The sequence below is a fragment of the Chaetodon auriga genome, chromosome 21 (assembly GCF_051107435.1).
Source record: "Chaetodon auriga isolate fChaAug3 chromosome 21, fChaAug3.hap1, whole genome shotgun sequence".
In the NCBI taxonomy this organism is placed as follows: Eukaryota; Metazoa; Chordata; class Actinopteri; order Chaetodontiformes; family Chaetodontidae; genus Chaetodon; species Chaetodon auriga.
In genome coordinates, this window is record NC_135094.1 from 6330906 (window position 1) to 6355930 (window position 25025).

The 25025-nt window shown below is 44.5% G+C and overlaps 2 protein-coding genes across 8 annotated transcripts in view; one reads left to right on the forward strand and one right to left on the reverse strand.

The window, feature by feature from the left end:
• Positions 1 to 773: 773 nt before the first annotated feature.
• Positions 774 to 12614, reverse strand: nfx1 (nuclear transcription factor, X-box binding 1). Its single transcript, XM_076761694.1, has 23 exons — positions 12353 to 12614; positions 10531 to 11463; positions 10149 to 10310; positions 9758 to 9835; positions 9465 to 9570; positions 9278 to 9349; positions 9008 to 9147; positions 8808 to 8907; positions 8501 to 8718; positions 8108 to 8205; positions 7969 to 7999; positions 7789 to 7871; positions 6588 to 6696; positions 6243 to 6362; positions 6081 to 6160; positions 5761 to 5991; positions 5229 to 5302; positions 5044 to 5145; positions 4337 to 4474; positions 4170 to 4236; positions 2165 to 2310; positions 1958 to 2062; positions 774 to 1773 (listed from the first exon to the last, which is right to left on the reverse strand). Exons 1-23 carry the CDS (start codon positions 12369 to 12371, stop codon positions 1698 to 1700), a joined length of 3288 nt encoding a protein of 1095 aa, XP_076617809.1. The 5' UTR covers positions 12372 to 12614; the 3' UTR covers positions 774 to 1697.
• A 1789-nt stretch (positions 12615 to 14403) lies between these two features.
• Positions 14404 to 25025, forward strand: part of asap1b (ArfGAP with SH3 domain, ankyrin repeat and PH domain 1b) — a 52461-nt gene continuing 41839 nt past the window's right edge. For all 7 annotated transcript variants that reach the window (XM_076761121.1, XM_076761125.1, XM_076761123.1 and 4 more), the window contains exon 1: positions 14404 to 15163. In XM_076761121.1, the coding sequence (XP_076617236.1) occupies positions 15038 to 15163 (126 nt within the window). In that variant the 5' untranslated portion in view covers positions 14404 to 15037. The remainder of the gene's footprint in view (positions 15164 to 25025) is intronic.

Genomic DNA, 25025 nt, shown 5'->3' on the forward strand with positions numbered 1-25025 from the left:
CCTTCTTGGAAAGGGCTCAGAGGATCTACAGCAAAATTAATCTTTTCCCTTTTTAAACTTTATTTAGTTTCAGTGAAAGCGAGGCTGTTTTGCAGGAAAGTCCTGATCACATTCACACCTGGAAGCTTCTCAGTACAGTACAGTCAGATCTGCAGCTCTACTGGAGCAGCTGGGGGTGGGGGTCTTGCTCAAGGGCACCTGAGTGGTGGTAACCTTTTTTTTAATTTTTTTTTCTTAATCTATATTGTCCTGTAAGTTTATCGAGTGCTACCAAAAAGTTGCTTCTAATTGTCTGATTATTACCAAATTCAAAGGATGAACAACCTGGCAACGCAAACTCCTGCTCCTATTAATGGTTTATACCCGATCTATAAAACATCAGTGAAAGATCCGTTAGGTATCAAGTCAAATTCTTTTCAAAAGACTGCCGCAGAATAAATATTACAAGGTATTATATAAAAAAAATACTATTTTCCTTTCACAATATTAAAAAAGATTTTTTAACCACAATAAAATGAGAAATGCTGTATGAGTTTAGGAAATCTGAACTCCACTCACTTATAGGTGAACTTCAGACATACAATTGATGTGCATCATTTTCTTGAATGATGCACAAAAACTGCACCACAGACACACAAAAGAAGACAGTTTCCTTCATATTAAGTCTCCTGAAATCAGCAAACACACACACACACACACACACACACACACACACACACACACACACACACACACACACACACACGCACCATGAAAAAGGCAGAAACGGAAATGTGTGTGTTGTGGATTGTTGCCAATGTTTAATAAAGGGATAATGTAAGGAGTGCTCATCACGTATATGAATACAAATGGCACATCTGGAAGTGTCAAGTCAGTGCAGGACAGTCTGAGAGACTGAAACGCTCCATCTGCTACAGAACAGGTTCACGACCGTCGAGCTGACCAACATCCTGCCTGTTCAAGAGTCCACGAACCCCCATCAGGTGCACAAGTTCTGAAGCTGACCTCAAAACTCCTTCAGGTTTTTACTGAGGAAGAGCTTTCAGAAAGTACAGCGCAACATCTGGGTCATAGCCGCGATGCAGACAAAGCTTTCTTTGCGCAGTGCAGCCCACTCCTACCCACCCACAAACTCAATCAGCAGAGGTTTACTACTGAACCCTTGGCTCAACACCAGCAGAAAGAACAAAAGATATCCCATGGCTGAAAATGTTTCTGGCACGCTGTTTGAGAATCTTAAACCGGAGAGCTCGATCTGAGAGAAGCATCTACTGTTGAGACGGGCGAGCTACTCTCAGGAAGAACTCGCTTTTCATTAAGTTGAGTTCAATGAGGGACTGGTTGCACACAAAGGAGGCAAAGAAAACAATCAGGAGCTTTTCAATGTGATCCACCTTCAGAATCCGCGCGAGGCTCAATCGACTTTAATATCCAAATTCTCGGGGAACACTTGACTGGGCGCTCATTGGATTCCTCCTCCTGGACGTACCGAGCGAGGGTAATCCCAGGAGGCGATCACATGCGAGAGGCGTTTCCAAAGATAATTCTATTTGATTATGAAGCCAGAGGAATTCTTATTGATCTTTGATGAGTGCAAATGAAAAAGGTTATTCAGGTTTTTTGGCAGATGTAGACTGGTGTGTATAACTGGATCCTGAGGGTTCCTTTTTTTTTTTTTTTTTTTTTTTGGCCTTATTTTAATCCTGGACATCAAAGTAATCTATCACAGGCTCCTCTTTGACCATCTTCGACCAGCTGCTTCCACTGGCGGCCCTGAGGTGGAGAAAAGTGAGCAGAAAATTAGTCACAAGCAGGCAGTAAAATCTGAAGGAGGACAAGCAGCCGCATGGAACAGAAAGTTGACAGTTTAATCTTTAAGGCCGCTTCTGTGACATTTGGCGATGGCGGGGACCCTCTAGTCACAGAGCGGGCTCTTTAGTCACAGCAGAGGACTTACTTGCTGCTGTGCTGTTTGATATGAGCGATGGGAGGCGGGGCCCTCGCAGCCGTCTCTCGCTCTATCAGAGATGTCAGGGTCGAGTTCGGACAGACCGACTTCCCCCTGCGAATGAGAACCAATCTTCAAGTCCACTTGTCCTGAGGGTATCCAGGCAGCTCGTATTTGCAAACAGTCATGCGTGTTACCGTCTGCCTGAGGTCTTACTTTTGGGCTGTGATGACCACGTTGCGTTTGGGTTCGCTGTCGTAGCTCACGCTCTCCACGCCGTAGACCTCGGCCAGCTCGTGGATGATCTTCCGGTGTTCTCGGTTCATGGGTGGGAAACAGTGGCTCCTCTTTGGCTGCTTTCCCTGCGGACATGAGCAACACAAAGCCCATTAGGGATTCACACTGAGGAGCGAAAATCAGCTAATGAGCCATACGTTAACGCAGCACAGCGACAGATGTTATGTTAGAAATGTGACTCTGATATACGCTGCCTTTGTGCTCGTACAACTTTTTAAAAGTAAAATTCAAGCACTGTCAAGGTACCTGAACCAACTCCTTTATACCCACAGCAATCAAAGCACATCGTCACTTTGTTTACTTCACCAGCTGTTTGTATTTACTTTGTATGTTTTGATGTAATGATAATTGTTTAATGCTCGCTAACTTCAACACCGGCAACAACGGGCGTGTTTCAATTCAGATATAAAACATTATTGGTTTGGATGAGTGATTGTGTAGAAGAAACACCACATTGTGTTGAAAGCTAAGAGGTATATTCAAACTCAGAAGCTTATTCCTGACCTTGAAGACACAACAGTTAAAGTGAAAACACTTTTCAAACTTTAAAGACTTTGCACAAACCCTGACTTTCTGAAAATTGTTGCTCTCTCCTCGTGAATTACAGCTTGATTTTACACTTTATACATCTAAAAACAGCAGGTGGCAAACAGCTTTGTTTTAAGGTTGGAGTGTAAGCTGTGCATTTCACTCTTCTGTCTCCTTCCTCCAGCCTGTAAACGCAGGTGCAGATGCTGAATATGAGCATTTTCAATTATATTCTACACAGTGCAATTCCAACTGTGTGGCTGCAGTTTGGGAAAAGACCCTTTCCTGTTTCAACATGAAAATGTCCCCCATGCACAAAGCCGGGCCCATAAAGAAATGGTTTCCCCAGTCTAAGCACGTTTGTCCAGGCTTTTTATAGTCCTGTACTACATTTGGGGAGGTTGGGAGAACGACAACTGGCATAAAACTGCTCCACTTTCTCTGCCAGAAGCAAGTTACCAAGCATTGCAGCATAAAATCTGACATAGAATAAGATTTTATAACCTCTGTTTTGGCACAGTAGAAGCCCACACATGAAGGCCAACAGAAAATGAACTTTGTAAAGGCAGCACATTTAGAAAATTTACTTAACGTTTCATAAGCAGACATAAAGGCAGAAAAGCTCCGCCGCCATGATTCTTGGTTCCAAAAGGAGATTCAGCGGGAGATAAACATCCTTTTACATGTGGCGAAGAAACCGAGGCAACAGTGACCCTGACAGCCTCACTCCTGATCGCCTCAATGCATCGAACAAAGCTGCAAAAAGAACTTGGAGGCTATTTTTCCAACTGCCCCATGAGGCACCTACTAATTTAGTCTGGCTTAGAAACAGTGACTAAAGAGGCTTCGCCGTCCTGTCAGAGCAACCACAGCTGGTTCCGTCTTGCAGGTCCACTGGAGAATTGACCGAGCTCAAAAATATACAACAACTAGGTCAGAAAATAGAAAAACGGCTCTAAGTTTGGGGTTTAGATTCATACATTCACAGCTAAACGTGGGCAGTTTGATGAGGTGTACTGTGCTTTGTTATCTAGACTGACTCTATTTCCAGTGTTTATAACAGAGATGTGATGGCATAAACACTGAGGAACAGTAATAGATCCTAAATTAACTCTGATCCAAAGTTTAAGGTAGATCCTACATAGTATACCTTGACCTTGAGTGGATGACAGATCAATTAGCACGACTGACAGCTGATAAAAAAAGATGCTTTTATGTAAATGCAAAAATCAGTAAGATGCTTCAGTATCAAAATGTAAAGTTTATCCGTTTTTCCTCAGTCTTTGTGGAGAGCGGTGGGCTCCCAGCACAGCCACCAGAGGGAGCACCACGCCACAAGAGATCACCCAAACTGTGAGGACCACACCGGCACGATCAGCTCACTGTCACATCTCACCTTATTAGCAAGCTCAACCAGACTCTTGATCTCTTCCTCTACCTCTGTGACAAACTTCAGGTCCTTTCTGAAAGAGAGATGGAACAGAGGGACGCATGAATCAGCAGGCTTGTGCGATTAATGACAGGCCAGTGATAAACGAGACAGACAGACAGGCCGCTGCAGACCTGGCATCTTCTTTGAGGCTGTCGCTGTACACGGAGGTAGAGCGGACGTTGAAGGGGTCGGCAGATGTGTCGATCTGCAACGCCTCCGCCAGACGCCGGTTCCTCTCCAAAGTGGCACACTCTTGATCACATTCAAGCCTGAGAAAAAAAAAAACACGCAGGCAGATTTTATGGCTGGGCATTACAACAGAAATAGTACTCTGTGTTCACTGGGAACTGTTGGACCATTCTTCAAGGACACCCTGATTTATGGGTGGTGACTAGCGGCCTGGACCGGTCTGCTGATAGAGCATGGTCCAAAATTTGAACATCATGACCCATCCTGAGCAGATTTTACATCAAATCTTCACACGTGACACCGATTTAGACCTCATTTGTTTCATCTTGCTGTCCTAAAATGATTCTTGTGGAGAGCTCTGGCCTTCACTTCGAAGTGGCTGCTTCAGCTGCTTTAGTCCATTAAACGCATCGCTCTGATTGATTGATCTAAATATTCATGCACAAACAAAAAGCCATCATTCACGGGGAACGGGAAATCCATTTCTATGCGGAAGAACATTTAAATAATGTTTATTGATTAAAAGGACCTGCATCCTTCCAGGCCTCGCAACACCTCTCAGCTGCACTGAACTCACTGCGGGAACGGCCCCTCACATCATTTTGTGTGTGCTCGCCTTACATCTTGGAAATTTCCTCCACCACTCTACCTGGTCTGTTTCACCTCCTTCTTAGTGAGGAGCGGGCCGATGTCCATCGACTCGCCGAGCTGCATGTCAGACAGTTTACTGGCCATGGCGATGGCTGCATACCTGCAGGACAGACATTGAAGGACGTCTCAACCTCTTCATATTCAAAGAGTCACACAGCCGAGGGCAGAAACGGTTTCACTGACCTCTGATATGAACTGGTCGCCTCTGTGCAGATCACCGTTTCCTTTCTCCGGCCACAGTCACACTGTACAGCCACCTGTGAAAAGCTTTTGTAAGCTGACATTATGTTGCTTTATTGATGTTTGATGCTGCTCGTATGGGAAATTCCTGCAGCCATGAAAGGTCTCATTGTTTGTTGAGCTCTCGAGTTTGGAGGACTGCCACTGAAATGTTATTATTTCATCCAGGTTAACTATTTATGATAGCTGCACATTATTACAGCAGAATTTTTCAACTGCTGGGAGCCAGAAGGAACAACACAGCTGGACTGGTGAACATAACCTTAAATAATTTGGAAATGTGACACATTTATTGACTAGAAAACATTTTTCATCAGGGTAATAAGTTACTGAACCGAGGAAAAACTTTTGATGGTGGGAAAATATGCATCAGCTCCCCATGAATCCAAGCCTGGATGTAACAAAGACCATCTGCACAAACTTTGTAACCCATGTTTCAGCTACTGGAAGTCCAGCTGCTCTCGCTGTGCTGTACCTTGGCAGTGCAGGTGGTGCGTGGGCAGCTGCTGCCTTTATGACAGGGAGCGGAGCACGGGTGGCCACAGTCTGGACGGGGCAGCATGCAGGGCTGCTGGCAGCTGCCGTCTGCCAAACACTCGCCCCGGTGGCAGATCCGTTTGCAGCGGTGATTTTCACATGGCAGCATTTTATTACATATCAGGCCACAGGAAATGTCTTGCAGATGACATGCGATGTTGCTGCGTTGCTGTGGGCCAGAGGGAGAGTGTCACTTTAATCATGGGGATTTTTTAAAAAAAGCAAAACACAACAGATGTTATGCAAATCGTCCCTTACCTCGTGCTTTCCCATGCACCATTTCTGAGTGAGGTAGGTGCAAGGCGGACACTTCTCTTCACTGTGGCAGTTGTGAAACACTGAATGGGAGATAAATATGAGGAGGACATTCCCAGGGACTGTATTTACCTGAAATGTGAACATATATAGTTTTTGTCTCACCTGGGTGCTCGCACTCGTGTCTTCTTGTACACATGTTTTTGCACTCTGGTGGCTTTGTGCCACAGGCGATGGGCGGGTACAAGACAGTGAGCCCACAGTGACAGGTCAGTTCATCAAAACCTGCAAGCAGAGCCAATCAGGAAGCCATGTAGGATATAAGCCATGTGGAAACATCATGTCAACGCAGTGCCAAAAATAATACCACAAAGGGAAAAAAATGACACAGAGACGATGTATAAACCTCTAATTAGTTGTTTTTGAATGGCAGAATAACTACATGGTACTTGTGAGCCTTGGCTCATGAACACAGCACTGCTGGACTGGAGAAAACGATGCAGGACTCACTGGACTGCCAGCAGGGCTCACACTTTCCACGGTGACAAGGCTCCTGGCAGCGGTGGAGGCCACAGTTGAGCTTGTAGCCGCAGATCAGGAGGCACTTGTGCTCCACATTCTGGACAGACAGAAACCAGTGACAGCAGCTCCTTTAGCCCCGCTCGGACCACATTTTTACTACTATTTGATTGATCGTAAGACCTTGAATTCTAAATATAAGAGCTTTCAACACGTTTACTGGAGCTGCAAGCTGAAGTTTAATTTTAGCATGCCCTCCAGGTGTGTACGGTAGAGTAACTTGAAAAGAAGAACACGGCTCAGAACAGGCAGCGCTGCAGTCTGGATCTTATCAGTCAACCATAGGAGTCAGTGCCGAATTAGACAAAGCTGCAGTCTAATTACACTGATCGACAAAACAGGAAGCTACAGATTACAGAGCAGGTTCCTAGTTGAGGTGATTTGTAAGAAACCAGGTTACTGGAGAAAGCTGAGGAAAAACAGACTGCTTGCAGTCAGTACACACACATAAACACTATGCAGCCACCAGACTGCTTTACCCGTGCAACCGTCCTGCATTTGGTACTTCTTTCATTGCATGATGTTGTATTTGTGGCTGCTGAAATTCAAACTGTCACTATGTGGCCTCTTTGAGTCCAAGCTGCTTGAAAAATTGGTCAATGGCATTCAACTGTGCAGTTTATCAAGCACTTTGTTTATGAATATTTGTCAGGTTGACTTGGACACAGTGGTTATAGTGGACATAAAGCACCAAATTTGACTTTTTGTTTGCCACATGCTCATAAATTCAGTAGTTTCACTCCTGTGAATGTGAAGAGCCCTGTGTCAGTACATTATGCAGAAGCTTGTGTCGAATGAAGAATGTCACTGTTTTTCATGTTTCAATCATTGAGAAATGTGGTGATGTACATTACAAAGTTAGAATCATGAGTAGGAGAACATTTCCTCGTGACGCCAAGTAATGCTAATCAAAGTAACGGGCTAATTTAATGACTGTCGCTCTCCAGTCGCATCACATTCCTACTAAAAAAAGAACTGTCACATAATAACACATGAGCACAGGAACACTTCGTAACACCGCTGTCTGTAAACACTTTGTTTGCAAACTCTATTCTCTCCAACATCCTAACAGAATCGGCTGTACCTGATGTGTGCACAGTATAAACCACACAGAGAGTCACTGAACACTCACCACACAGCACAGCTCGCCGCACTTGTGTCGGCCGCAGGAGCGTTTCTTGCTGCAGCGCTTCTCACAAGTGAAGACGAGCTCCTCTGAAACACAAAGAGCCGGAAGTGAACAAACCAGCCAAAAAAGGCAACTGATGATCTCACATTTGTTTAATTTCATGTGAATCTGCTGAAATCTCACCCTCTTTTTGGATCGTCTCACAAGGGACCTCCTGAAAAACAAAAAGTCTGTTTTAACTCTTCAGCGTCATCAATGAATCTGAACAAACGACAGCAGCTCCAGCACAGCGGACGAACATGCTGCTCTTGTTTCCGCCTACCGTGGTCTTGGAGCCACATCTGCATCTGATAGTAGAGGTCAGGGAGCAGGGCCCACAGCTGCCCTCATGGCACAACGTCTTACACAGATGGATGGTGTCTGGAATAACACAAGTTCATCCATTCAGCCCTCAAACTCAACATAATGTAAATCTTGTCTAAACAGAGATGGTGGAGGAAAAACACATTTCTTTAGGAGCTGTTTTCAAACAGCAAGTGACAGGAATCAAGACATCCAGGAGGCACAACGTCAGACATCTGCTACACTATGTTATGAGAAATTATCTGAGCTTCAGTGGGTCGTCAGAGTCTAGTCGACAAGGTGGCGGCCATCCTCTGAAAACCACAAACGTGTACTTTTTCTATTTACGACACACTCTGGCCCTCTGCCTTACCGCTGGAGCCACAGGCCAGGGGTTTGTTGCACGTCTTTCCACAGGAGGGGATGGGATCAGAGCAGTTCTGCCGTTCAGCGTAGCCCAGTTCCAGGAGTTTGGTCAGCGGCGTCTGACCGCAGGGACACGACTTCACCAGGCTCGGGGAGCGAGGGCATGGCTGGCACTGACTGCGGTGGCACACCTGCTGGCACCGGTGAGCTCCGCAGTTTAACATCCTGAATGGAGGAAGGTGAGTGTGAGGCAGCGGTGGGAACTGCGGCGCTGAAATCAGAGCTTCATGATTAATGGTGGTGGACAGACTTACACCCCACATATTTTTTGACAGGAGAAATGCCCCGAGCCATCAAACCCTCCTTTATCTGTGCCACACAGGACCGTACGAGTGTCAGCGCCACAGTAGCACACTGAGGAAAATAAAAGCAGACAAACATTTTCATCAGCCGACTCGGAGATCAAAAGACACAAACATCTGTCAGAACACTGAGCTGCCAAAGTGAGACTCACCCTGCTGAACTTGCCGCTGGCAGGGTTGACAGGCTCCACTGTGGCACACCTGGGCACAGGCGTGTTCAGCACAGTTAAGTAAGGCACCGCACACCTTGTCACACTGCAGCACTGTACCCTGACCACAGCGCACTGGTTGACTGCAGAGATACGGTTCCATCAATGTTGTGGTGTTCAAATGCCAGATAAATGAATCAGGTCGAATAAAGAGTGTCCAAAGATGCAGACAAAGGATCTACAGATCGAAAGATGCAAACAAACGTAGAGTACCTGGTCTTCCCACAGATACAGGATTTTGTTACAAAGGCAGGACACTGTGGACAAGGTCCAGGGTGACATAAGCTGAAGGGAGACACAGAAAAAAAACACAAATTTTGAATTGATGCAATTTTAAGACAATAACATTAAAATCATGTGCACTCATCCAAACACTGTTTAGCTGGGTTTCAGGGCTCACATGTTACAGGGGTGGTTGCAGTCCACGCCGCTCCTCTTCTTCCCACACATGTCACCACAGCTGTGGGGAATCTCGCTGCGCTGCCACTCTGGGTTTGTTACTTTCCCTGCAAATCGAATGTGGAACAAAGAAAGAGTCGTGACCTTGTTTCGCCCTCTTCTGGTGACAGATTAGATACATTTATGGAATCCTTACCCAGACCGACTTAGACCGACACATTAAATGATCTATCCTGACGATGAACAGATGACTATTTCTATGTCTTTAAGTGTATGAGTGAAACAGGCACGCACCACAGAAGCAGGTGTAGGAGGTCGGCTGTTTCGGTGCAACATTCTGGCAGGCCGGACAACGCCAGCCTTCAGCTGAATCTGAAAAACAGCTCTGTTTTAGTATAAACACATTTTTTTCAGATATGAAAAGAACAGCAGATATTTCTACTGGCCTCAAACTGCAATCCAACACATTACAATGTCGATGCAGGAAAATCAATGCCCGAAAGCGGTGTTTTGTGTTTTTTTACCACAGTGACGAAGTATTGTCCATCTGCACAACAGTTTTATGCGTTACAGTGTGTTACGCTGAGGTCCTGCTCTTTTTTCAACCACAGTGATAACAGAACTGTGTGGAGTGAGGATCAGTGCTGCTGACAGTAAACATCCAGATGTTGTTTCAGGGCCGTACCGTCCGCCTGAGAGGCCGGGGATCGAGCCCACTTCTTGATGCAGTTCAGGTGGAAGACGTGGAAGCAGCTCTGGCAGCTCCACACCGGGGCCATGAGCCGGATGACATCGCAGCAAACCATGCACTCGTATTTCTCCTCGGACAGCTGTTCAATCAGACACCCTGTGAGGGGACGAAACAGCCAAAATAGCAAGGTAATGAATACAGAACGCAGCATAAAGAGAGACGCGATATGTGATATTTATCTAGACCAGTGTTTGAGAACTGTTTCATGGAACTTTGGAGATACTTCATGAAAAAATTAAGGGCAAAATCAGGAAGTGCTTAATATACAAGGTATCATGTATGTGATGAAAGGGTTTACTGGGAGTCACAGTCTAACCTGTCTGTGTCTCCTTGCTCTCGGGCATCTTGTCCCAGTTCCTCTGGCCTGGCCTGTAGTTCTGATGATGTGTTCTTCTCTCTCCTCTGGCCTGAACGGGCATGTGCCGCCCTGAGCCTCGTCCAGCTTTACGGCCGGGGTCCTGAGATGATCTGCCGTGGCCAGAGTCATCTTGGACCCCGGCCCCCCTCTCTGAGCCCATTTCGTCTTGAGATGGTGGTTTGGGCGCTTTGATCGGTCCTTGCCGTTGCTTTGCCTCAGTGTGTTTCCTCTGATGATCACCAGGGTCAAAGTCTGGACCTGTCCTGCTCCTCTGAGATCTTTCCCTGACATCTGAAGGGGGGGTTTCTCCTTTCGTGTCACTTGACCTCTGACCCACTACTGTTGTGTTGTCTTCTTTTACGTGAGAACCCTTTTCATTTTGCTGTCCTCTCCTCGGCTCCTGGCTAAACTTCCTGGGTCTTTTAGCCCAGGCGTCCTGGTCTTCAGTGGTTTGTTCCAAATTCCTGCCCCGATCTTCTCTTCGCCAGTTGGGTCCATCAGGTCCGTCCATGGGATGTGCCCCTGAGTGAGAGGCCCCCGCACCTCTATTGTTACCATTGTATGGGCCAAAGTCACCTCCAGGTCTTTGCCACCAGGAGCTTGAGCCACCAAAATTTGCACCTCTATTGCCTTCTCTCCTCCCTCTACCTCTGCCTCGCCTCCTGGCTCCATCCTCGTCTTGGTAAGGAGGTTGCTGATGCACTGCATAATACGGATTATTATGGCTAGATGGAGGTTTAAAGCCCTGACGAAAGTGTCCATATTGTTGAGAGGGATCATAACTATTACTGCTCAGGTTTCTGTCATTGTTGTGTCTGGGCCGGCCTCTTCGGAACTTGTGCTGATGTTGTTTTTGATGTGACGCCTCATCTGGATTGAGGTCAGGTGGGTCTGCAAGCAGAAAAAGTGACTGTGTTAAAAGCCTGAAGTTGTGTGTGTGTGGTATGATTTTGATGAGAGGCAAGAATGACAACAATGACTCAATGAAATTTTAATCACTTATTCAACTGTGAATTATTGTCTATGACGTGTCGAATATAATAACCAATCAAAAGCTCCCAGGGCCCAACATGAAGACTTGAACATACATGATTTAGTACGGGCGACTGCTAAAAAAAAGCTGCACGCCCCCCAAAAAAGAAAAAACAAAACAAAACTATCAACTATCAAAATTTCGATCAGCAAATCAATCAATTCATTCAGTATTTTTCGATCACTATACTACTCATTTGAAATTAATTCATATTAAGATTATGTTGACAGCAGTTACACTATAGCTACTTAAGTAGCTAGTTAGCTCGGTAGATTCTACACAGTTTAGAGGATATAATCATCAATACTCAAATTCAGTATTTAAATTCTGAACGCAAATTCTGGTGCTGCTATGCTAACAGGCTAGTACACGTTTATTAGTCCGTTGTACTTCATGTCATGTCAGGTGGCATGCTGTCTTTCAAAGTTCACTGTCATATAATGATACCCGGATGATACTGACATGCTAACGTTAGCATATGTTAGCAGGCTAAGCGTGTATCATAGTTGAAAAATCAGATGCTAAATCAGCTCGCTAATGTTAGCTGAAAGTTCGGCTAAGCTAACGTGAGCTACAACACACGCTAACTTAACAAATAAACAGAATGTGTGAGACGTTAGCAAGCGACATTAAGAGGGCAGTCTACAATTACAGACCAATTCAGTTAAATTTTGATAGTAAGATCTTGTTTATACAGAGGCATAATCTCACTGTATGGATAAAATATTTAGACAGCGCGTTAGTTACCTGAATTGCCTTCAGCCATTCAATTTGAACTGTAGTTGTTGCTTCTCCCACGCCAAAAGTTTGAGGACAACAGGCTGTTTTGTGAGAGATGACAAGCGTATCCAAGTGCTCGGAGACAATACCCACTTTTTCACCCTTGTTCTGATTGTTTAAACTGACACGAACTCCCTTTAAAGCGGCAACTATATCCTAATTCAACTCAACGTTTCAACACTAGCTTACCGCTAGCTCAGGCTACGTTGAGCAAGCGAGACTCATAAGCGGAACTTCCGGTCAATATTCACAAAATAAAAGGCAGAATCGTTCAGAATTCGAATTATTATCTACCAGAAAATACTTTTACCCTACAAAATCAACATCTAGTGAGATCATGGGTTTAAAAATATAGTTTGGACCATGAATGAACCAAACTAACAGGTATAGTGATTATTAGTTATCAGTGACTCGCTTGGGACAATGTTTAACACATTCAATTCAAGGAATCATAGAGACAAGCGTAGACTATCAACAGAAATCATTATTCTTTTACGGCCACAAGGTGGCGCTCCATGTTTGGATGAGTGCCGCACAGCGTACACAAGAGTAATAATAGAGGAAAAACAAATTATTAGATGGTGATATTAATTGGTTTTGCATATGTTTGTGTACTTTTCAATGATAACAGTTTTAAAAAATGGGTATTTCGAAATCTGCCTCTGAGAAATCTGTAAATATTGTGCCAGGCAGATGTGAAACCGCTTTAAAAAGGGAAGTATTTTATGTTTCTTTGTGGAAAACGTCCAATCTGTTTTTGCATTACACATATACATATTGTAATATATGTGTACTAGATATATCTGATGTGTGACTGGCTGTCTGGCTGTAAACCTGATTAGCTTATGGAGAACAGTATTTTAAATGGAAGAAGAATTAACTGAACTGAAAAGGAAAGAGAGACAAGAGAGCCTGTTATTCCAGAGATCCATTAAATTCCCAATTATTTTCAATCTGTATACAATGACAGACATGGCAAACCCATTCAAAGTGTCTTTGGGTATCTTTTATTGACATTAATACATTTAAAACTCGCTCAGTTTCCAGGAGAACCACTGAAAAGGTCACCATGAAAGTGACAGTCAGCTGAACTGAAGCGATACAAGCTCATCTGACAGCAGGGGACACTAGTGCAAACTCACTACAACCTACTCCTCTGTTTTATCAGCCCATGCCCATGTTAGCCTAGGAAAATGAATGTAATGGCCAGTAACAGATTCCAGATCACGCATGCGCAGAGTCACTCCTCGGCCCCGTCAACCAGGAGAGGTGGGTGGGAGAGAACTGCGTCAAGTTGCCGCCAATGGGAACAAAATTACGGAAAACGGGTAATCTAGCTTTCAAAATAAAATGTTAAAAAAAATATTTTGCGACGAAAGCGTTGTGCTTTTTGTTGCAAAACAACTGTGACAGAACTATTTGTGTGCATTATAACAATTTGATTTTAAACTCTATTTAGATGCTGATTTTGTTTTCAGCTTCAAATAGGCTCTCACACATTATTAATTGCAATTTTCCAACAATGAATTTACAATACATATATGCATACTGTTTATACTGGTTGGTACTCTTAGTAATATACAAATACATCTCATCTTCCAGCCTACACTGGCAGCATAAAGCAGGGCTTCATCTTTAGTGTGAGTGGTCAGACCTGTGGTCCACATCATGGGCATCAAAATTCTTAACCTTTCCCCCTTTGTGGAGTCATATGGTTCACTCGAGCTCTAACACGCTTGACATTTAACTACAACATCTTGGGCGATACTAACAAAATGTGACAAAAGGTGGTAGCTATGATAAAACTCGTGCAACATATGGGTCTGCAAAATATTCACATTTTGTAAACTTGTGTGTACACTGGCCTACTATGTGTGGCAATTACATTCAAATAACACCATTTTAACCTCTAATTAGTTAAAAAGTAATGATTCAAAATTTTTAGTGCTCCATAGTGCTCCAGGCGTTTTATTTTGACAACCGTGACCGGAAATCACATCTACTCTTCCGTGTGGCTTGACGCTGGCTCTGAGAGGCTCGAGCGCGGCCGAGCAGGAGAGAGTGGCAGTGAATGTGTCTGCGGCAGCGTTTACCGTTAAAAAACATAAACTACGGCTGAAGAAGAGAGGACCAAACCCCGCTGCAGTTCGAGACGACCTCGGCAGGCCATGGACTATGATAAATTTTAAACAGAGGCTGGTAACGGTGGGCTGTTTTGACGACAAGCGGGTTATTGAACATCTGTAGAAGCATAATGAGGGCATCCGCTATTCTTTACGGTGGTTTTTCCTCCGAGGTTTAGTTAGACGCAGGGTGACACTATTTATAAATGCGTCGCTTTTAGACATCCTGCGAAGGAATAGACACGCCGAGGGGACGCAGCCTGTAGAAATTTAGTTAATTCCCTCCTCCCATGGCCCCTGGGGAACAGTGAAGTCATTTGAGAAGTCACCGGAGAAGAAGACACGTCTTAATCATCTCGGTAGTTTTACAGTTTTGCGAGGAAAAAAAAAAAAAAATCGGCTCTCCCTTCCATCGGCTCGCGGTCGCACCAGACTCCCCCTGCTTTCTCTCCGTTTTTACATCTTACATGGTTTTGTCTTTCTGAGCATTCATCGCCGACCCTCCCGTGGGCATTTCCCCCGTTAAAGGATGCCGGATCAAATATCGGTGTCCGAGTTTCTCTCGGAGACGACAGAGGATTACAATTCCCCGACAACATCCAGCTTCACCACCCGACTGCAGAGCTGCAGGAACACGGTGAATGTGTTGGAGGAGGTAAGGCCACTGTGTCAGCCTGCATGATGGATGGATGGATGGATGGATGGAGATGCCTAATTACACAACACAACCAAAGAGATTATCATATTAAAACACCTTTCATGCAACTACAACAGGTTTTAATGGTCGAATGTGATTTATTTACAGCCAAAGCTCCGTGCAATCAACACAAAATTCAACTGCTGATATTTGACAGCGTTTCAGAAACCCACTGGAGGCCCAAATGCATCATTATGTTGCACATCCGCTGCCCACAAAAGAAAATATTTGCACCTGTTGAGCTGCAGTTGCTGTGAAAGTGCATTTTCTGCTGTTGCACACTTATTGTACTTCACTACCTAATGCAAAAATGCCCCCCCACCACCACCACAAACACACACTTAGACACACACGGATGGTTGGTGCAGAGCTGTTGTGTGTAGGTGAACTCTTGCGTGTTTGTGAATCTGCTGCTCTTTCTTGCCAGATATGTAGAGTAATAATGGAGGGGGTGGATGGCTTTGGTGGAAGAGTGTTGGGTATAGGAGGATGTGCACTCAGGCCTGCAGCTCTCTGTGTTCACTATTACATAACTCACAGCTTCAGAGCATGCTGCCAGGCTGTGTGTGTGTGTGTGTGAGAGAGAGAGAGAAGACCTTCTCTAAGCACTGGCAGTCAGCTCTGTACATAACCGTTTCAGGATTATAGAGATTCCCCAAACTCACACAGGCCAGATTGCATTTAAAACCGATAGATCTCTCATCAGAAGTGAAATGCTGCACAGAAACGCACCCACGGTCCCGCTCTGTGATGCTGTGTCACCTTCCATCATGCAGGGGGGAGCGTAATCAGGTCAGGCAGGTGGGTTGTTATGTGTGTATGTGTGTGTTTCCCACCTCCCCACCCCCGCCATCGCCCTCCGCTGGCATCCTTCCCGCTTTGATTAAATGGAGCATCAAACCAGGGGAGAGCACACCTTCACTGTTGTCCGTTAGGGCTAAAACGTGACCTCATTTCCCACTTTAATACACATTTAGCTGCGTACGTGGATGACTTCAGGCTCACAGTATTTAGTGTAATCTGTAAAAGCACTGAATGTGATACGCAACTTTTCATTTGTGCTGATTTAAAGTGACTAAATGGGGTTTATTTGTCAAGTACAGATCACTTGTGTGTGTAAGATGAGCAAGACAGTAACCAGAGATGGTTTGTTTAAAAGGAAAAAGCACAGGCCTCGTCCTCTCCTCGGCATCCTGACAGCGCAATCCGTCATTTATAATGTCAATCCTTTACATGCTTATTGTAACATAATAACAGAAAATCTCCCAAAGCAGAACCAGGGCCGTGTTTACTCCCAACCCGGAGCTCGGTTTGTGTCTGCTGACTGTAACAAGGAAAAGGCTCGCATCATGAATCACCTCTCTGGCTCTGTGCCTCTGAACCGAGAGAGACTGCAGCAGCACAAACGAAAAACATCTGTTAGAAAGGGCCGCCATGTGCGCTGGGCTTCGGTAGCCGCTCTGGAATTTTTTTTTTTTTTTTTTTTTGCAGAGATCACATGACAGGGAAGACCATTATGGTGGTACCAAAGAGAGAGCAGCACGCTCTTCGGTGTTTAAACAAAGGCAAGATGCTCCTGGAGCTTTTCGGGGAGGAAGAGTCGTCCTGTCGGCTCGCTCAGGCTGGGATACACCCATCAGACAAAGGCTGTGGCCAAGGCGCAAGCAGCAGACAGCCAGCCTAAAGCCGTGGATACTGGTAGATTAGTGTGTTTTATAAAATTAGCTCCCCTGTTTGATCCCTGCGTAGGCATGCAGCAGCCCACTTGCATCATACACCCAACAGAGCCGCCGCAGTGAAGTAAAGCTGCCTTCACGTCGCCTGAAGAGGAGTTTGTTTAAAGCATCCCGGGTTTCTGCTGAGCTCTGGGTTTCTGTCCTCAAACTTAAAGCGTTCATCCCTTTCTCGCCCCCCCCCCCTCCAAGTCATTTCCTCGGTATGTTGACGAGTTAAATTATGCAAAGGTACCACTTGAATATTTAATGCTGTAACTTGAGGGGGCGAGTTGACCCGCAGGAGGGTAGTCATTCTCTGAGTCATCTGGAGGTGCAAAGAAAGGAAAGAAGAAGAAAAAAAAAACATGTCGCAGCATCATATCATCTTAATTCAGCACCGCGCATCAATTATTGATCAGTGCATAATGACACAAAAGTATTCCTGACTCACCAGCCTCCACCCCGGAGCCTCGCTCCCCCCGCGGCGGCAGCAGAGCTCGCCGAGATGTTTGCTGTTTACTCTCGGATCAGCGCAGAAATATGGAAAACGGCGAGCAGCGAGATGGAGATAAAGGCTCAAAAATAACCTTTCTGGCCCGTTGGCTGGACCGTTTGAGACACAGGAGGTGGGGGCATTGTGTCTGTGTGTGCGTGGGTGGCAGACCGGATGCCGGTTGGTGTGTCTGGGTTTTATTTTGGTGTCATCTCGGGTGCCAAGCGGCCATTGTTGTGGTGTTTTTTCCCCCACTGTGTTTCCCAGGAAGCAGTGCTGGATTTTCAGTTGGTGAAGTCGGGGGGGCAGTAGGTGGTAATTATCTTTTGTTAGTCCAGATTGCAGAGAGTCGCTGCAGCTTAGGAGTATTTGCATTACTGTCAGAAATAACGGCGGCTGCCCTGAAACACACTCGCCAAGAAAAGCAATAAAATATTTGGATTTTAGTCCCTGAACCCCAAAAATGTTTGGTGTTTTTGACCTGCGAGTGCCACCCTCAGGACAAAAATGTACCTTTTCAGCCTCAAAAACAGGAGGATCTGTATGTTTTAGAGTGAATCTGCAACATTTTGCATTGTCTGTCTTGAACATTGGACCGGAAACATGATGCATGTGGGGTTTTTTTTGTCTCCAGTTACCCTGGAAACAGCTTATTAAAGTTTGCCCAAATGCAAAAATTGTCACTGAATAATTTTGGGCTGAAGACTCGACTTGTTTGCTGATAATGGAAACGAGCACTTTCCTCTATGAAGTCTGGAAATACACCAGTATGGAAAACAAGTCAAAAAGCCTGAACAAACTTCCCACATTACGACTTTATCCAGTTTGTTTTGTACTTCATGTCAGGTTATTTTTGCTATTGCAAATATTTTTTATCTTGTTTTTGAACGTCACTTAGCCCAACGCCGCTGCTTTAGCAACACAGCAAATTAAAGCTGCAATAATTGGTTGCATAATAGATTTGGCAGTAAAAATGAATGGGCAGCTATCTTTACAGTCACTTAATTATTTAAGTTATTATTAAAACAAAGCTGTCAACCAATGAGGACCTGCTGCTTTTCTCTGATTTATAGCGTTGTAAACTGAATATTTGGGTTTGGGACGGGGTGGAGACGCATTCACTAAAGAAAAGCCCAGAATTCAGGTCGGGAGGAGAAACGCTCCTACATTTACACATCATGAAAGACCTCAACAGGGTTTTCGAGATGAGCAGATATGACAACGCCGACCTTTTCAAGATGACTGTTGAATTAGTGGAACATTCATTTCCATTAGCCACGTAAGCAGCTTAGTAGGAATATTGTTTTTTTTCAGAATACGAGCAAAAAGGGGAATATTTTATGCAAGCAGTCACTGAAAGACTTAATGATTATGATTGGAAATAAGCAGCAGATTCATTGATAAAGAAAAAAATATTCGTGGCTTTAGAGTAAATGTGAGTCATTAAAACACAAACTTACTTTCAGATTTGCTCTTTATCTGATCTATATTATACAGCAGAGAACAGCTAATACAGCATTTGAATGAACATGTCAGAGGTTACTGCTCTAAGACTCTCCTGCTTTCTCAGGTTTTCTCTCATTTCGGTTAAAATTAGCAGCAGCAGGCACTTGTTATCCCCCTGCGGGGCATGTATTGTCTCCCTCTCTACCCCACAGATGGCACTTTGCGTCACTGGGTTTGCTTTCCTAAACCACAGCGAGCCATAGCAGCGATACAAGGGAAACCCTCAGTGCATTGGCATTCCTTTGAGCATGCCTCTCGCACCACATCACATGGGCTGCAGCAGAAAAATGTTGACTTTTCACAGTCATTCTATTCAAGCGTGGCTTGGCTTGACCTAATAGGCAGCGGCCCTTTATATTTTGGACTTTTATGTAACAGCCTTTTCACTCGCAGCATTTGAAGCCGGAGACACTTTAGAGAGGTTGATGCTATCCTGGATGTGGAGACAAAGCTGAATGAGGAGTTTTATTCCAAACCACTGCGTATTCATGATGAAAGTCATCGCCCGAAGTCGTCATAGAGTAATTCTGAGGTCGACAAAGATCCCGTAACTGTTTGCCAGGAAAGGACTTAACATTCCTGCCATTCTTCAAAACGCTTTAGAGTTTATTTATGTCAATTTATCTGAGTTCACGTCACCCCGATCACATGCTGGAGGTCTCGTTTTGGAGGGAGCTCGCCTTCGTGGAGCCCTGTGGAGATTGTGACCACTAATGAAGCTGCAGAGCAAGATAACGATGGGATGCACATTGTGTCATATTCAGAAATGCATATGTGGCAGAAACAGACTAGCAAAGAGCCAAGAAGACGGAGCTCAGTGTCGGCTTTAAAACTGAAATCAGTATCCTGTTGGCGGATACACGGGACTGCAGCTAACCTGCCGGTTCACGAATCACCTCGTCCATGAGACAAACAAAGCAGCAAATAGTCACGTTTGAGAGGCTTGAAACAGGAAAATTCTGCTTGAAAAATAACTATTAAAATAGTTTCAGATGAATTTTCTGTGGATTGACTAATTGTTTAATGGTTTCAGCTCTAAAATACACCATTAGGGATTATACTGGTACTTTTTTAAAGCCCTCAATAGACCAAACAAAGCCTGCTAATCTCATAATTAAACCTATCTATTAGTACAAGTCAGAGGGTGTTTCTCACTCCCGAAATGTGGGTTTATTATCTAAAAGCAGCCCAGAATATTTCAGCAATATGAAGAGCTGCAAACTAAAATGCTGCATCATGCAAACCTCTGTAGTTTCCACTTATCAAAAGGACGGGAGGAAAGAGAAATTAGTGACCCAGAAGGCAGCGTGTAGGAAATGCATTCAACATGTTTGTAAGGCCTGGAGGACACACACAATGAAAAACTCTGTAAGTAAACAACAAGACCATGTTTGTTTAAAGCAGAACACCCATCGGGCTCCTTTAAAGACTGCGAGCTTGTGTTTATGATTCACAAAAGCATTGTTGTTTGGTCTTGGCTCCAGAACGACAGCGTGTAGTAAAACATGAACTACTTGTTAAGTGTCAGAGCTTCAAGTTGTTTGTCTGAAGAGCACCTGAGGCCACATCCTCATCGACACGTCGTCATGTGAGGCGCGAGCCTCGTCACATGTGACGTCCGGCCCACCGGCAGCCCCCTCTGACAACGTCTGCACAGATCACAGAGCGCTCTGAGCTGGCAGGAAACTGGAGAATTTCATTTTCATTTTCTCCTCACAGCTTTATGTGTTCGGCCTGTTGTCTCTCATGCACTGAATTAACACTGAATACATCTGTGGACACCCTGCGTCCGTCTGCTGGTGGATGTTGAGTCTGTGAGGGATTAAAAAAACTTGTTGATTGTTATATTTTGCAGTGTGGTTGGTTAAAATTGAATTATTCCTTCATACTGTAAATAGATAAATGGGATCATGCCGTTTTTCATATTTCTTGCTTGATTTGGATCCATATTTTGGACCTCTTTTAAATCCCTCCACCAGCAGAAAATGAGGCAACAGCGATGAATAATTCAAAAGGACGAGACGAGTTTTTATCATTCTTGGCTTTACATAACAAAACTGAGTGCCGGCTATTTGAGGCTCCGTTCGGCAACATTTGCAGCCGAGCAGCACAGCTGTGTCACATTCAATTATTAATGAAGTTATGGTTTTTTATTCATCATTTGTCCCTTGTGTCACCAAACCCAGTGAATCATACGCTGTGAGAGAATGGGAGCGTTTTCCGTCCCTGGGCACCGTTACTCACATGACATCTTGTTCCAGTTAAACTGCACTGCAAAAAAAAAAAAAAAAGAGGCAGTTTAAGTGGTCATTTCCAGGTTTCACACACTCAGGTTTGACATTTTCAGTGAAGACTAAATGCTGTTTTCGACACAACGTAGTGATGTAACAGAGAGGCTGGTGCTGTGATGTTCATTTTCTTGGATTTCTTGTGAATGAGGCTTGAATTTTTCCTGGATTTCTTGGAGCTCAGGGTTTTTGGACCCTTTTGTCCTGCGTTTCCACCTGTCAGCAGTAAACTAGCCCATTTGGCTATAAGTGACTTACTTACCTCAGACTGTTGCTTTAAGTTGACACTCAAACACACACTCCTTTGGTTTAAAATGCTTACTGTAGTCAGCAGGCCTGAAAAACCAGAGTATTTCCTCAAATTAAACTCTGCCTGGAAGCGTTCGTGTCATCAATGGAGCCATTATACTGAGGTCAAGTGATGCGTATTGACCACGTAAGTTGATAATGGAGGAAGGGGAAAAGGGAAGAGTGAAAAAGAAGATTAAGATAAGTAAAATGGTAGAAACTCGAACATGTTTTGCAAGATTTTCAGTTTGAAAAAAGACTCCTGTGCTGCGTTTTGACAGCTTCTGTGTGCTAGCAAAGGATTAGCGGCTAATGCAAGAGTGCTCGCTAAAGGAATTTACTTCATCATGTTGCTTCATTCATGTTGTCAAAAAGTAAAAAATCTCCTGTTATTCTGACTTGGAAGAGTTCACACATTATTTCAAAATGATTGCCCGTTGTCACATCACATAAATGTAGATTAAGCGTACATTAGCTTTGCTTACTGTGTTGCAGATTGTTAGCGGTTTGCTAACAAGTGATACCATCAATTTTGCTCCTTTTTTAGTGAGTGATGATTTTTTTAGTTTATTGTAGGATTATGTTTATTTGATGGTGGCTCTGCTGGTGTTTTTGTATTTATTGCAGTTTTGTGGCTGTCAGAAATTCAGTATTTCCCACTTGGAAGTACAACTAAGAGGTAGACACAAGCAGCTTGACGCACTCATCTGCTCATGTTACGGCCTGTTTGTTCTTTGTTATTTGTTTGTATTTGTGCGTGGGGGCAGCCATGTGCCTTTGACATCAAATTGAGCAATGGGGTTTGAGATATTGCAGTTTCATTTCATGTGACAGTAAATATGGTCGGTTTATGGAAGGTATGCAAACCATGGCGGTAAATTACAACACGTCATCGCAAATGAACTGCAGGAATGCGCTGAGCGTCACAGGCTGATGATACATGAAATAAAAGAGCATCCACGGCGGGCTAATGTTTCTTCAAATCTCCCTCTGTAAATGCTAAACAACCCCTCAGCCATTTTCCGATTTGTTCCGTCTCCCACAGCAGGAGGTGCGACTCTGTTGTGTTGCTTGTTTGTCGGCTTGTTTGCCGTCTGTGGCTGAAATCTGATAATCGGTCTGTGGGCCACAGCTGTTGGCCTACCTTCCTGCCACAGCTGCACTGCGTATATCATCAAGGGCTATTACCCGGCAGCGGATTAGCCCCGGACCAGACTCTGCCCTGACACCCTGATCCCCCTGCTCTTCCCCAGATTTAGGCGGGGAAGAGTGGGTCAGTGTTCACATCTGTCTGCAGCATTCCTCATGCAGATCGACGCTGTTAAAGTCTCCCTCCGTCGACAGCCATTTTAATCTCTGATGGAGAGATTCAATGCACCTACGCAGCGTGATGCGTTTACACGGCACTGCAGGAAGTACACAGTTTCAGGCCAGAATTTTAATTTGTCCAATGCTTTTGGTTTCGGAACATTTTACCTGCTAAACATCAGCATGTTAGTGTGAGCATGTTAGCTTGCTTATGTTAGCATTCAGCTAAAAACACCACTTCTCACAGAGCTGCTGGCATGGCTATAGACTCATAGTCTTTGCCTTAGTGACCGTCATCCAGCCTTACTGAAGTTTAGATTGAATATTAAGCTAAATCACCGTTGATAATTGAATATTGTCATATTGCTAAGAAAAATATGATACTTGAAATATCATCCAGCCGTGACACACTGAGTGTGACCCCAACGTTGCTTAAATAGCTTTTATAGCTTGTGTCTTTAGCTGCAACAAAACAGCCTCAGATCTTCTTCATGTGCCTGTCTTCATCTTTTTTTATCTGTTTTTCTTGTTCTATGATTTATATCAGTGCAGTGGTAACGTTGTCCTCAAGGACTGCCATGCAGAACCAGGAGACGCTGTTGTCCTGTGATGGCTGCCTGTCTTGTTGTGGCCTGAGGGGTAAACAGTGCATCTCTGTCTGTGAGCTTTGATCGCGTCTGGCCCTGGACCGTATCTGTGTGTGCGTGGTCTGCAGCTAAACAACTGATGCGGCTTTTCAATGTCGAATTTCAATACCACCTTTCCCGGAACAGCCAAGCGCCCGCTGAGGTCATTCAGGCCCAGAGGAAAAGCACCCACAATCCTTCAAGACAAGTTGTTTACATGCTGTCCTAATGCCATTCAGTGTCAGTGAAAGGCGTGAGATTGCGTCTTTTTCCTCATCATGACAGCAGCCATCAGAGCGACTGTCGCCACTCTCTGAATCTCGTCAATAGGGAAATCCAAGTGGAAATGAAGCATTGATGGAGGCCAAAGCTTTTGGTGAGTGGAACAGCAGAGGCTCTGCTCAAACCTCTGAACATCCAAATGGCCTGTGGGAGTGGATACACCTGTGGTTTTGGAATAGCTGGTCTCTCACCCAGCAGAGTCCCATAAAGTGTGAAATTCGAGACTCGTCTGCAGAAAAACTTCAAGGAATGCTGTAAAGCGCTCTGCAGAGCCTGCGCCTGTGACTTTGGCCAAGGACTCGGGACCGAGCGGTGCGCAGGAACGTTCCTCAGAGGCTCGAGGAATAACTTCACTTCTCATCGCGCATGTTTATCGAGGGAGCACATTCTTTGGCGGCGTGCCCAAAAGATTTACAACGCGGGCGGCCGGTTGGTAGGAAGTGGAGCTGGCAGACTTATCAGCTGATCAATGATAAGTGAAAGATAAGAGATAAAAACTTGAAGTGGTTTATTTTAGTTGTTACACAGCGGTCTGCTGCCAGCTCCTCTGGTGTAGTATTTGTCTTTCAATGTGTTATAAACCATCAATACTCAACACAATCAAAGTATTTCATGTTGACATAATAAGCTGAATATTTGACCTGTATTGAAACAGCTTTACCACAAGTTTGTTACTGATTAACAGTCTGGCAACCCTTAACAAAACACACACACAAAAAAAATCTCACTCTGTAGTTTAAGACTGCAAACAATGATTAGTTCGTTATCAATTAACCCTCCATTATTCTCTCAAGTGACCGATTCATCGTTTGGTCCATAGAGATAAGATAAAACCTTATTAATCCCCCGTAGGAGAAATTAGGGTGTTACAGGCAGCAGCACCAGTGAAATGGAAATATAAATGTTTAAATCAATGTAAAGGTAATAGCAAGTTTCTAAATGACATCTCATCTGGTGAGGAAGATCACGCTGTCTGGTAGAAAGCAGGACGCTGTGGTGAGATTTCGTTTCTCATTCATTCTCAGCTAAGACCAGGAATGTTTTGAGTCTTGAATCCACATCCTGTTCGAATGCAGACAAACAAACGTGTGACTCGGGCTTCTTATCTTAGACACCATCACTGGTTGCTTTGTTCAGGTGCTGGAGTTTCACTTTTTTGAGGTTTGTGGGCGAATAAACCTCCGTCTGTTTGAGCTGGAAGTTTAAAGAAAGCGCCTCAAAGATGTGAGTGACAGCGAATGCATCTGTGTTTCCAGAGATGCGACACGCCTTCTTGTCCATCGTTGTCTGTTTTTCAGTCTTGATAAGCGATTA

What these genes read in the sequence shown, in the direction of transcription:
- nfx1 (XM_076761694.1), bottom strand. An exon ending in GAGCAAGGAGACACAGACAG is followed by an intron (nt 10,311 to 10,530) that starts GTTAGACTGTGA and finishes GTCCCCTCACAG; the next exon opens with GGTGTCTGATTGAACAGCTG. An exon ending in ATCAAACAGCACAGCAGCAA is followed by an intron (nt 1,774 to 1,957) that starts GTAAGTCCTCTG and finishes TCTCCACCTCAG; the next exon opens with GGCCGCCAGTGGAAGCAGCT.